General features: G+C 42.8%; 1 protein-coding gene across 5 annotated transcripts in view; it reads right to left on the bottom strand.

Annotated features, from left to right (window-relative positions):
• ctbp2l (C-terminal binding protein 2, like) overlaps nt 1-14,389 on the bottom strand; it is an 88,431-nt gene that overhangs the window by 29,003 nt on the left and 45,039 nt on the right. The window contains exon 3 of one of the 5 annotated variants that reach the window (XM_053861511.1): nt 11,881-11,955. The exons of 1 other annotated variant lie outside the window; for it this stretch is intronic. In XM_053861511.1, coding sequence (XP_053717486.1) covers nt 11,881-11,955 — 75 coding nt within the window. 3 more of the 5 variants (XM_053861427.1, XM_053861333.1, XM_053861690.1) reach the window with 3 other exon arrangements.

Genomic DNA, 14,389 nt, shown 5'->3' with positions numbered 1-14,389 from the left:
TGTGATGGAAAGGGGTCATGGTTCAGTGTTTGGATTCTATATTTACCGTTGTAATCTGATTTGTGTCTCAGAAAAACCCCTACTTAACATGAATCATTGATTCTTCATCCATAACTGCATACATGTTCGACATGCGAATACAGTGACTTGATATTACCACAAAGTTTCAATGACATTTGCATGTTTGCTGAAATCACAACAGCAAAAAACAAATTACAACATGGCAAAATCAAGTCTAGCGCAGAAAGAATCCCACATCATAAACAACAGATGTGTCAAAATGAGAAAGCTACTGAATAAACTCTTAATGTTTTGCTTCTCAATAAGCAAGCAATGACGGGTGTCGCTGCGGCACCTGAAGAAGACTCTTTATCCAAGGACATCTGAGAGCTCATTAGGCATGCATCCTCCTAAATGTCCTTCCAAACATACAGGGAAATTAAAATCTCATTCACATTCCCAGAGGAGCAGTGCTGCAGGGTTACATAAGTGTTGGTGATTCCTGTCGGAGAAGGACAGAAATAAGCTCACATACATCAAGGGAGAGACTCGTGCCAACTTCTGGTCTAACTCCAGTCTGCAGGCCACGCCCCTGAACACACCACCACCTTCTTAATTCCCACTTGAAGATATTCCAGGGATTATCTCCATAAGGGAACCACGTGCCGCTATTTATGGACGACAGGCAAAAATCCACCTCAGTTAATCTTCAGCGCATGCACACGATCAGGGCTACGGGCCAAACTAGCGCAGGAGGCTACTCGGCTTCACGTGATGTTGGAGTTACCTGTGCTGCTCTGTGCGACGCCACTGATGGACAACTCCATGACCAATACGGATGCGGCACTCTCTCCCTTCTTTGGTTGGAAGGAGAACTGTTGCAACTAAGCTGGAGTCGACCGTTTAATGCCATTATTAACACTGCTTACGGCTTTAGCCGACCAAGTCCATGCCCAGCGGAGAAAAGTACACCAACCGGGCCCTCCCACACCGGTGTGTACAACACGAGAAAGATCTGGAAAAGCTGTTGTGCTTTCATGACGGCAAATATCAACAAGATAGACTTGGTTCACCCGTGTGTAAATACATTTGTCAAAGACAATTTCAGAGTGAACGCTTTCATCAACACAGCTCTGTGTTCTATGAGGTGTGAATTCCTTTAGCTAGTGCCTTCATTTCAACATATTTAACCCCCTCTAGCTTCTTCTAGTGACTGCACTGTTCACACAACCCAGTACACGCAACAATCAATAGTGCACTATGTTTTCACGTCTTCAATCAGGGTCATTTTTCACTCTGAAGATGCTTCAATAATTCTTAACAAAAGCCCATTTCTTTTACCTTTTTATAGACTTGCTTACCCCAAAACACAAAACAGCTGAATTCTGGGCACAAACGGGAATTCAAACACCTTAATACGCAAACATTCTACAAATAAATCTGTTCATCCAGCAATTTTCATACTTCCAAAAATACAGCACTTTGAGCCTCAGATCACAAGTCATGTATATTTAAGCACAAGCATACACGCACAATGAACCACTGCCTTCCAGACCCCAATCCACCTACATGCACCCATGTAAAAACTCCCCCCCCACGTCAACTGAATATAGAGCAATAGTGTCACAAAAATTAAGGGAAAAGCCCATCTCAGTTCAATGTATTTCAAGACACATTATCACTTTTGATAGACCTTTTGAAATCCTGACGCGGAGATTCAAACGTATGGAAATGTGAACGTCCTGATGATAATGTGCAAATATACAATTTGCCATCTGAGACGATGAAAGAACACGGGTTTGTATCGGAGCAGCTCCCAATTTATTCAGTGGGGGCAGAAAAGAATAATGTGTCAGCTTTTCATCAATATGCATGTTTGAACATAAAACACCGCAGAGAAGGGGACGATCTTCAGAGAGACTTGGAAAAAAAAGCGGAGCAATCATTTGAGATGTGTACGGCTCAGGAAGAGAGAGGGCGAATGTGAAGAGGAGAAATGTCTTCATTAACCATCCGCATTACGCTTTCTTAAAAGATCCTTAAACTTAGGTCCGTGTGACACCATTTTCAATCCTGGTGCTCGCTTTAAAATCAAGCGCTTTAATTCAAAGAATTGCTGCCATATTGACGGACTATTGCTGGCAAAGAGCCAAGAATCGAGGGGTGTTAAAGCATCCGCAATGTGCTAAATGGATGTGGAAAAGATGGGAAAGCCAGCCACCAGCCAAATTTGGGGGAACCAATGCAAAAGGCTTGTTTGAAAACCTTAAAAAACAGATAATGCACTTGCAAGCAAATAGACATACAGTGCAAGAAGGAAGATCTCAAGAGGAGTGTAAGGTTGCCCAAGCAACATAGAGTTTTTCCTGCAGTCAAGGTTTTGGAAAACTCCTAAGTGAGCATGTTTACCAGATTTCAGAACCTTTGAACAAAATTCCTTTCCACAAGGGCTGTGATTTGACTTGCAAAGACATGGAAAATAATAAATAGACAGCAGGCAAAAGTAATACAGTAAGACAACCAAATGTGCTCATGCATGTGATAAAGGTGTGTATGAAGAGGACAGGTGTGACAAGGCAAGGCTAAAGTGGGGGAAATGGAGTGAATCCTGCATCATACAACTGCAGTAATAATAATTAAAAAAAAAACAAGTGAGAGAAAATAATCAAAAATGTACTTTTAATGACCTGCACTAATTGCATGTGCTGAAGTGACTCTTTGTGCTTACATCCCTCCCGTTTGCGTGTTGTGCTTTGCCTTTAAGAAGCTAATGTTACTGCAGAGACAAATACAAAACATAGCAGAATAACATTTTCACCTGATGTGTCTCTACACTTACGTTATTCCACTTCACAATATCACACATTAGTGGATCTCATTAAAGTCTGAAGACGAGCAAGAAATGTCACTTGATGTTGACAAAACTTCACATTTAAGGCGAGAAAACGATAAACACCTCCGTTCCAACTCCTCTCTCTTCTCTTCATTGTACCTCTGATTTCACTCCATGAAATGTCATTAGGGTGGAACTCAGCATCCCACAGACCCATTAAGGGAGAGGCAAGATCAGAGGTGACTGCATTAAAGTCTGGTTCAAAGATTTCTTTCTTCCCTATCAGCTTCGTCGAAGAAACACCTCCACTGGTCAGACCAAGCTCCCAGGAGGAGAGAATTTCGCATTCATGCCAGTGCATTGAAAGCAATCCCACTACAGTCATGACTTAAAGTACACAGATGTATAGAAGATATAGAGATAATGGCGAGGTACATCCTGACTTGCATGAAGCCAGTAATACAATGGTACTCATTTTCCATCAAAGATTCAGTTTATTTTACAGACTATGCAGAGCAGGTATTGAGGGTGGACTGAGAGTTGTTTGATTGTGTTGAAATTAATATGACTGCAGGAGAACAAAGCCAAAAGCAAATAATGGCGCACAAAGAAGTTCCAGAATAAAGTAGGGCATGTGTGGCGTCTAATACAGTATCAACAAGCTGTTTCACTTTTCACACAGCACTCTTCTTTTGTGCTCTGTGGATATTTCCACAGAATACGAAAAAAGAATGTGTCAAACTCGTGTCAGAAATAAAGCATAATAATGGAAAGCGGTCATTTGGGGAATATAATCATCTGCCCAGAGCAGAAGATGAAACGTGATACGTGTCAGAGAAAAAGTGACAAGTTTGATCTTGTTGTTGTTAGCAGTGGTCCATTAATGAGGCATTACTACCAATCCATCATTCTGTTCTTGACAAAAGCCAGAATTAATCCTTCAACATGTTAATAGATCAGATTTTCTTCAACCGTGAAGCTATCATTTCGCCCATTTTCTGGAAGCGGCAGCCAGTGTTACAAATCTTCTTTCAATTATCTTCTCAGCTTGAGCTGCGACAAAAATATATTTCAATTTTTACCAACTCACAGTGTGAAGAGAAAGCAATGCAGGTTGCCTACTTGTGCTGATAATATGTAAACCAATTGTAGCTACAAAGCAAAGAAACGAAAAACAGGAGAGAAAACAGTTGTGTATTATAGTGCACACAACCATCAATCCAATTAGTCTAAGTGGATTTGAAGCGATGAAGCACCTGATCAGGAGATAATGTAGGACAAAATGAAGACAGAAAATACTGTCTGAGAAAAACAAAAGATGATATTCCAGTTAATATTGACTGTGGGCAGGTATGATTCACATTGTTATGGGAGATATAAAAACACTTTCCACCTCAGTAATTGGAAATCAGTTTCTGACTAATGAATTACATAAAACCAGATTGCTCACTCGTAGGGAACATCTAAACTGAGTGAGACCACCTCCTCCAACTGAAATGACACAACCCTGCTGCAATACATGTATTAATAGTTGCATAATTAAAAACAGAAAAAGGAATCAAAGCGCAAAGCTGCTTAACTTGTCAAACGTGTCAGACATGCCACTACACCATTAAGTCTAGTTCACCAAACGCCAGAAAAGAAATTGCAAATGTCGACCTGATTTAGAGCAACTAGAAAGCAAATCTGCATCTACTATATGCACGTTTCAAATAGCAAACATTCACTCTGAAAGCTTTAAGAAATAAGTAAAGCTATTGATCAAACAACAAAACAGACAATTGAGAAAGATAGAAAGGGAGTTTTGGCTTTACTTGTATCAGGTGCGGTTGTCATGGTTGAGACAATGACTGGTGGACCAGTGCGGCGTCCCACCAGCTTGGTGTTCAAGCTCTGTGCTTGAAGACTGGTGGAAGTAGAAACGGGAACATTCGTGGTGTCGAGTGCGGCATTCATCCCTTTTCTGAGAAGCTGCGGGCTGTGTAGTGGGGTCTGTGCTGTCACCGGCGATGTTGGAGGTAGGTTGGGTGGTCTTTTCATGAGCTCCATTGGAGAATAGGACCCAGAAAATGTTTTAGGTGCTGCTCCAGGAGTGCCTGGGGCCGGTGGAGGCTGCTGGCTGAGAGCGGACATGGCAAGGCCAGTGTGGGCGTTGTACATTGAGAAGGGTCTTGCCTGAGTCACGGCACTGCTATATCCTCCGGGGCTTACGGGGAATGGTCCAGCTGCCAGAGGGCGTGCTCCAGGATAAGTGGCAGTCTCCAGGAGGTGTTGAGAGGGGGCACTGCTAGGTCTCCTTCCAAGAAACTCTCCCATTCTGGGTGACACCGTTTGGATTGTGGTGGGATGTTGCTGCAATAAGCCAGGGTCCATGCTTAAAGCCTGGGGTTGCATGTAGAGGTCGTTACGGTGACTAAAACTGTTCGATCGAGCACGTGTTGCAGGTCCACTTGCTTTGCAACCAAGCACAACACGGGAAAGAACACGAGCCTGAGCCAGGTTCGGGGCCACAGAGCGAACATCATGGTCTTCCATCATCCCCAGCATGGCAGTGCAGTCAAAGCCATTTTGCAGCAAAAGAGTGATGGTACTTTCAGCCAAGCCTTCAGCTCTCAAAAAGGCCAAGAAAGAAGGGTCCACCATCTTCTTGGGGTCTGCAGCGCTTGGATGTTGAGCAGGCACAGGTGCTATTCCAGCTGTGGCAGCCACCAAAGATGCACTAGGATCATAGTTTGGATCATAAGGTAGCCTGTGGGAGGCTACGGCTCCATAACCTCGTTGAAGTGCTCCGTCCATTTCTTGATATGCTGGGTCCACCAAAGAAGTGGTGGTAGCCGGTTGGTGAGGGTCCAGAGACAAGCAACCAATGTTGTTGAACACCTGGTGAGCAGAGTGAAATGGTGGCTCAGCAGTGTAAATACCAGGGGGCTGGCCCCCGTAGAGAGAGGTAGGAGAGCTACCACTAATACGCTGGGCGTCTTGGATCAACTTAGATCCAAGTGTTTCCCTGTACAAACGGCTCAGCTCCTGTACAGACGGGGGAGGAGGTGGTGGAGGAGGTGGGGGCGGTGGAGGGGGAGGAGGAACTGTTGTAGGTGTAGAAACAGACGCCAGCACGGTGGGTGTGGTCCGTGTTTGTCCTTGATCCCACATAGCCTTCACACCCTCAGCACTCGTACCATAAGGCAAGGCTGATCTGCTGAGCTGGTGCTGGTTATCCCTATAAAATGGTTGCTGCTGAGGCTGCCGGCCAGTTAGCGTAGTTGCAGCGTGGTAGTAATCCTGAGGCAGTGCTGAGCTCCTGTCTGCCATCACTCGTTGGAGGTACAGACCTATGTTTGGATCACCTGCCGGGCTCTTTCTCAGCTGCTGAGTGTCCTGAATCTCCCTTTCCAGAGACAAATGGCGGACAGAGTCTTTCTTGTCATGGAGTTGACGTTTAAGAGTTCCCCTTATAAGCGGCACCGCGTTCCCTCCGAAGGTGCCACAATAGTGACAGCGGCCACCATCTTCTTCACTCTTGTCTCTCATCCAAGCAGACCCTTGCTGGCCCAGAGAGCCACCAAAGTGCGACTGCTCACTCGCGTTAGGCATCAGTAAAGAGGATAGGTACAAAAGTGGGAAATATACCTGCGTGCTGGGTTTCAGCTATCTGGTTACCACCACCCCTATCATGAGAAGTAACAGAATAGACGATCCTACCTACCTACACGGTCAACAACCTCCCTCAACTCAACGCTGGTGCTATCATGTAGCTCCCTGCTGGCTGTCATCTAAATAATTCAAGTCTAGAAACATGAGATACCCACACCAGGAGAGGCACCACACAACACGGAAACACAATGACAACACACCTGTGGTATGAGGCTTTACAGCAGGGCAGCAACAGTTTCTGTTTACGCTTAATTCACTCAGAAGGAGAAGGAAGATATTTGGGTAAAAACAATGATTAGAACAGAGGACTAAGGCACTAATCCAACAGGGTTGCTGCATACTATTGGCAGGGACAGTCTTTCAGAGCGTTTGCTACACGGGGATTAGTGACTAACTAAAACCTGCTTTAATCCATTGCCCTATGTGACATCAAATGAACCAATGTCCATAACCGTGACACTGCTTATGCAGTAAAACATCCAACAGAACTATGTTTAAGTTTAAAGATTGAGTTGCTGGTCCACCTCCTCAAGAATGTCTTTGAAGGGAAGTGGAGATGATAGCAGGACATATTGAACAAACATGATGGTGACTGAGGGACACCTCTGGGTAGAATTCAATTTTTACAAAGTCAAATAACACACTGTGCCATCCATACACACATCAAGGAATAAACTTAGTTTGATGTGTATCCGGCTTGACCAAACAGAGATGTTTTTGCTGTCTTCAGGGTTCAGATGCTGCCATCCCAGATAACAGCTACTGTTTACTTTCCAGGGCAGGAGCAGTGTCGACCAAAAAAGATGGAGAAGAAGAAAGGGGACTTGTGATAAGCATGTGATGGGAATACAGCTGATAATGCCTCAAGCTGCCCGCTTCGACTTCACCTCCCAGAGACAAGACAGCACGGGATGAGACAGGGGTTTGATTGGACTGCACTGGACTGTGACAAGTAGATGGCTATGAGGCTGATGCTCCTTCTATTCCCAACTCTATTTCTCTTTAGAGTTGCAGTGGGCCCCCAGGGACTCCTCATCGGTATGCTCCTGATGCTGAGAAGTGAAGACAGCATGGCAGAAACTGGCGGAATTTATTTAGAAGTGACAGCAACTGCTTGAACACTGCGACTCTTTATGTCGTCCCACTACCTGTCAAGTCAGACGGGGGATATGCTATAAGTGCTTTGTTTCATTTTAGGTCCGTTTTTGTTCCAACCACATTTAAGTTAAAATAAAACTGAAAGACAGCTAATCCAAAAGCGTCCTCAATGGCTAGATGGCAACCATACAAAAGTATTATAAAATCAAGTCCATCAAGTCAAATGCTTAAATTATTAGTTAAAGAGTCATATATATATATATATATATATATATATATATATATATATATATATATATATATATATATATATATATATATATATATAAAGCATTATTTCTTTATTTCTTTCATTATATATTTAATTTTATATATATATATATATATATGTGTGTGTGCGTGTGTGTGACGTGTCATATATAGTACATTTTTAAAAATGCAAAAGGAAAAAAATGAAAACAAAGAATAAACAAAAAATTAAAACACAACACTACTGTAATACTATTATAAATTCTACTGGAATATTAAAAAGTGTGATATGTTGTGACAATTCACAGTCAACTCAAACTCTACGGTATTTTAAGCTATGTTTCCCTACACTTGAATTTTGTTGAAAGTCAAGTCCAATACTGCTGCATCTGTTGAAGCTAGTTTCATTCACAAAATGAAAGGTACAAAACTATAAATTGAATTTGTATTCCTTATCAACCGGGGTCAGTCTTAGAAAAAGATGTCCGACATAGAAGCCTGCTTCTGTAGAGCAACAGGTGTGAGCTAAAGGGATATAAAAAAACACACTGCAAAAATCCATGAATGTGCAGAATTTTGCATACAAACTATTGACTCCTCCACATCATAAGCTTACAAAGCAAAACACTTTCAGGGCCTTTGTCACTCTTGACCAAAACAACTCATCACCTGACTGTTACCAACACTCACTTCTTTAAACCTTTTCTAGTGTGGTGCGTGTTTTTCAGGCTGCTACAATACAAAACACTAACAGTAATAATAAGCACTTCAAGAGAGGCTCATGTCTATAAGAAAGTCACCCAGATACACCTCCCGCCACATCATTTCCTGCAACTCCTCACCCAGAGAAACCAGGGTAGTGAATTCATCTCTGATACTCTCCTCAAGAGAGCTGCTCTATAATTAACTGAGCATGCTATATTACACAGCAACTGGGATCTTGTACGCGCTGGTATGAATAATACAACACAAGAAAACCCCCAAACTTGCATTGTGGATATTCGACGTTCGGCTCCCGAATCCATGCCAATGATCATGGTTTCTGTGCTCGAGGCTGACTGTGCCGCTCCGCAAAAGACCTCTGGGTACAATGTGTGCAACAGACGTCCGGCAAGCCTTGTTTCTTGGGCGCAATCTGCCCATCTTTCTAGGGCACGGGACGCTAACGGCAGGACTTGGCAGGCAAAGATAGGAGTGTGATGATTTAGATCGCCGCGGCTCTACAACTGCTGATCCATTAAACTTTCATGGCGACTTCATAAATTCAACTTGAAATCTCCAGTCAATTATAGCGATTGTACAGTGCATTAAAGTTTTAACGAGTCCCCTGCCATTTGCTTGCCCTGAAACAAGCGTGAGGATGTAAGGCGAGAAAGATACATGTGGTCGGATGGCTTTTTGGAGGACTCACATCTGCTAGCTTGTCGAGACACGACCTGCCTTTCAAGAGAGGAGTTGTATGGTGTCTATTCACGCCGATCTGCGAGATGACAGCCACTTCCTGGACCTGCCGCGGCGCAAAACGTGAATTGAGACGCCCCTGCCTTCTGACTAGTCACTGTACCTGCCTACGTTGTTCAGCTCAGAATAGGGCGAGTCATAGCAGCTGGCTATCATGACGGAACAACCAAGTCATACAATGTTCGCCTCACTCTCAGATTTCATTTACATTTTTATGGGCTCTGGATTTGGTGCCGAATACACGCCATTTATTGCTTACGTAGTATTAGAAACATAGAGAGACCATATAAGAATATCTACCCATTCATGACCTATCATGATCAACTCCTATGGTCCTATGTATAGGGCTCGAAAGGGTGAGATCACAGCATGGAAATACCGTAATGTAACGTTTATATCAAGTGAAAAGTGTGTTTACAACACCATCCCCTGCTCTCCATACGTTAATGTTCATTTGTTCAACCTTGATCATGGCGCAACCGTGCTGTGTTATTAACTGTCACAGTTGTACCCACTAGCGCTTCAGAAAAAAACATTACTTTGCTGTTTCTCTTGTTTCAAAAGTGGAAGAAAAGCCGAGGGCCCCAGATGGAATGAAGATGCTTTGAATATCCTGGATAGCAGCTCCAAAACGTCAGAAGTCTAACTTGCTGGAAGTGCTCTGCAGCGAACCAGAATCAGTCTTCCTGCACAATGGTGTCAAGAATGTTGATTTGAATAAACTTAATGTATCGACGCTCACGGCTCAAGTATCGAGAAAATAAATATCGATCACTAAAACGACCCCCGCCCTAACTCGAATAGCACCGTATGTAGATCAGAACCAACAGTGGCAAGAAGTAGATCATGTCTCTTCACTCATAGATTTATTCACAGTTCATGGAACATTTTAACCAAGTTCCATCAAAGCATGTGCTGCAGAGCCGACCACCTCTGCTGATTCATTACTTTGTAGCTCACCTCATACAGATCAATTCCGTACTGAGCCTTTCATTTCAGCCTTGCCTCAACTTTTTTGCAGTATGATATATTCCTCCCTCACAGCGTAGAATTCAACAGTGAATTTAAGGGAAGTCTGTTGAACGTAAACATGGTGACTGTGGCGTAAAATGCATTGTAGAGAGACCACCAAGATGCTCGTGTCTTATGGCATGCAGTCAAATAAATGAAACAACAAGAATTTAATGGACTCCCTCACCAGGTCGTGGGGTGAAAGCCCGTGTAAAAAGCTAACAGGCAGACAGATGTAGACAAAACCTCCTTGGCTGAGGTAAAATTCAAGATGACTCGCTCCCAATGTCAGTGAGAGAAAGTTGACATAGCAGATCATCTGCTGTGATCTGAATGTGCAGAGACAGCAACAGGAGACCACGAAACTGAGAGTGTCAGGCGCTACAAGAACGTCCCTCTTCACAGGGTCAGACCTTTGTGGAATCTTTGAAACGACTTATCAGAGCCTCGTCTCTCACTGGAGCAGGTTCTCGTGTCGCTCTCTGCCTCGTGTGCAGCCCCACGCTCGTGAACAAGCCAGCGGCCCATACTGCATCACAGATGGGGGAGACAGAAGGGAGAGACGACAGCCCACTTGCTTTTTGGAGAGACAAGGAGTGTGCAGCTGAGTGAGAGAAGAGGGAGGGAAGGCAAGCTCCAGATAGAGAGGAGAGGAGGAGAAGCAGAGATTTGCATTCATACTTGCAATTAAGATGTTGTTGAGCAATGTTTAGTGGGATTATAAACATATGTCTTCCAAGCATCCCATTATTTTAAAGACTCCTAGGAGGACAAACGTCTTGCTCGCACCACAAACACTAATGAATATAAAACTTGTCATTACTCATACTCAACACTTTACTTCAGAAACGTTTGCCATCATTTCACCTTTGGTTCTCTCAATACTGGATATACCACAATGAAAATAAATAATTCCACAATTATTAGATTTATGTTTTAGTATATTATACTTACCGCATTTAAATTTTTACTCTACACTGATGTTAACTTAGAATAGCGCTATAATACTCTATATAAAGCATTATTTCTTACTTTTTAATTGTTTTCTTACTTCAACAATCTAAGAAAATGCATTTTTTTTACAATTTACATAATTGTCATTTTCTCCTACTAATGCATGCAACATTGTTTTCTCTTCCATCAACTGTCTGTTGGGCCTCTTTAAATAATAGCAGCTTTTATAGCACAGCCAGAGTTGATGGAACACTTCCTTCAGGAGCACAGCGGAGCATTTAGATATATGACAGCACTGTTTATACAAAGTAACAATTGTTCACATAAAACACTATAAATATTCTAATATCTGCCAGACAAAGCAAATATAATTATCACCAGTTGACTGCTGATCTGAGTTGTGTTCAGCATCTAATATGGATAATTTATGGTGATAATTATGAAACCATAAAGTGGCGTGTGGCAACGCCACATGAATAAAACTGAGGCACTGATTAAAATATTATCTAACTAGATTGGAGCGGGTCTGATATAACCAGTAAGGAGCAGGACCCCCTCCAGCCGCCGCAGAGTCATAAACACGGGTTCAGCCCAGATCAAGCTAAGAACATTAAAAGAACCTGAGGCTGAGAGGAACGCGGGCCACGGCACATCACTCCTCATCCCTCCAGAGGACAGAAAGGGAAGTGGTCCCCCTTGAGAGAGGGAGACAGAACGAAAGACAGGGTGAGGGAGAAAACTTCTCTCTGCTGCTGACATTGAATCAGAGGTGATGTTTCTCTCAATGAGATCACACACAAGAACCCCGCTGGCTGCTCAAGTTAGAAAACCACAGCAGACGCAGCAACAGTTGAAAGTCGACCCAAGTCACCACTGAGATTTCCTTGTTCCTTGCACAAAACTAAATTAGCCCATGTTTTCCTTCACATACCTTGAGCTGGTAGAAAGGTCAACAGATTCTTGCTGGTCTTTTTTCAGACCATTATAAATAATATTTAGGCAAAATATAAATTAATTATTTAAAATTTGTATATTTAGAAACTTTTTAATAGATGCATTTCCGCTAATTCTATTATTTCTATTGTTTTTTTTCTCAACATTACTAATATATTTGGTCAATATTCATTTACAAGGTGTATTTACATATTATTTTTTCTGCACCAGTGTTGCATATTAGTGCATACATATTTAATTAATTTTCATCTATCATATGACGTCCTTTTGGAATACAAATAAGTTTTGTTTAAATATTTACTTGCAGGGTAAATAGTTTCCTTGACTCTTTTATAACAAATGGAGTGCAACCTAAGTTCATGCTAATAAAAAAAAAAACAAAAACCAAAGAATAAAGATTTAGAATGGAGTCATGCGGAGTCATGCACACCGGTATCTTGATCAGATCTCCATCTCCCTGCAGCCACAACCCAGGCCTGTGATCTGGATTAAGACGAGTTATTCCTCAGAACAGACCTGCGTGAGCAACACCAAAACCACACAGCCGTGCTTCGCCTTTTCTCCTTGAGCTTCGACAATCGCCATGGCAGCCTTATCGCGCTGCAGCACCGACAACTTTGCCTGGTCATTGGCTCAAGAACAAATCACAAATCACAAGCTGTTTTTTTTTTCCTCTGAACGCCCTCACAATGGACGCCAAAGCTCTGACTCACTGATGCTGTCTGACGGCCATCTGGACAGTCTGCATGCTCGAGATTGTGTCAGTGCACATGTGTAAGATAAATAAAAATGTGGGGAAGGTTTCCTCGCTGTGAAGTCGCTCTGCATGCATCACAGCAACACCTGTTACTATCTCTGTGTGTGTCTATCCAGTGAGCTGATGGCCAGCAGAGCAGATTGACCGCTGCTCCCTCAGGAACCGCTAACTACCTTCAGCTGTCCGAGTCCCACATCGGCAGCAGCTGGAGGAGAATTCTTCCAAGGGGATCCAACTTTAAAGCAGAGACCTCAACACCTCAACACAGTAACAATAATAACAATGTCAACACTAATATAATACGACCACACAACTACAACAACCTGCATTATATATTCACAAAATGCCGCCTCGTAAGATTCTACAACTAAAACTGCAGAAACTGAATGAAGAGCCTGTCAATAGTTTTCCTCCCCTCGGACAACCCTGTAGACAGAACATTAATGGTCCTTCACAAAGGGTGAAACAGGTGTTATTATCAAAATTAGAATTGACTGTCACATTAACAGTGTCCAGGTTTATGTGGAAAAGATATCAATACAGGTTGGTAAAACTACCAACTAACTTAACATGAAAAAAGTTGGCATATTCCATACATAAGAAACAAAAATAAGAAACAAAAATCACTTTAACACGTTGGAAAGCGACAGAGGGCTTCAGACCTACATAATAATGAGTGCTTTCATTTGTTCAAGATGGTCAACCTCTACGCCAAGTTTCCACCATGTACCACGATTAGTCAGAATCATCTGTGCAGAGCGAGCACATCAGCACGGAGCTGAATGATAGAAGACGGCGGATTAGACCTATCGCCGCTGTAATGATGCGCTGTCACAGGACGTGCAGCATATGTCCTTCATATTAATGCACGAGACAGCGAGGTGCTTACATCATGCAGCAAAACAAATATGCTGGCACTGGAGGTAATGGTGCGTCTCGCTTCATTTTCCAGCGGCTCCGGGAGGACCCGGCAGCTTAACAAGGCTCTTGGGGAACCAGACAGCCCATTTTACCTCAGGACACAGTCTGATAGTCGCAAACAAACACACACTCTATTGGCAGAGTCAAAGAAGTGGGTTTTAAAAACGCACAAAGCCACAGACAGATTTAACACCCACGTTAAGACTTGTTGTCTGGGCTGACTTTGACTCACTCAGTAAGACTTGAGGGGCAGCACTGATCCGCGTGCAGACAAGGGGTGCAACTATTAATCAATAAAGGTGGCAAATAATCCATAATAAAATAAGGAGGTGCAGTGAGTAGGAAAGGCAAAAACATGGACAAAAATATGACAAAAAAAATCCTGAAAACTGGCTTCACAGTCACCAGTTTTTAGACAGAAGTCACCATCAGGTTTGACACGCTCTACACACGGTTTCAGAAAAACACTAGAAAATAGGGTGGAACATTAGAGGGTT

This window comes from Synchiropus splendidus, chromosome 1, assembly GCF_027744825.2.
Source record: "Synchiropus splendidus isolate RoL2022-P1 chromosome 1, RoL_Sspl_1.0, whole genome shotgun sequence".
Lineage (NCBI taxonomy): Eukaryota > Metazoa > Chordata > Actinopteri > Syngnathiformes > Callionymidae > Synchiropus > Synchiropus splendidus.
Note: the sequence above shows the minus strand (reverse complement) of the source record. Positions and strands in the feature narration are given on the sequence as shown.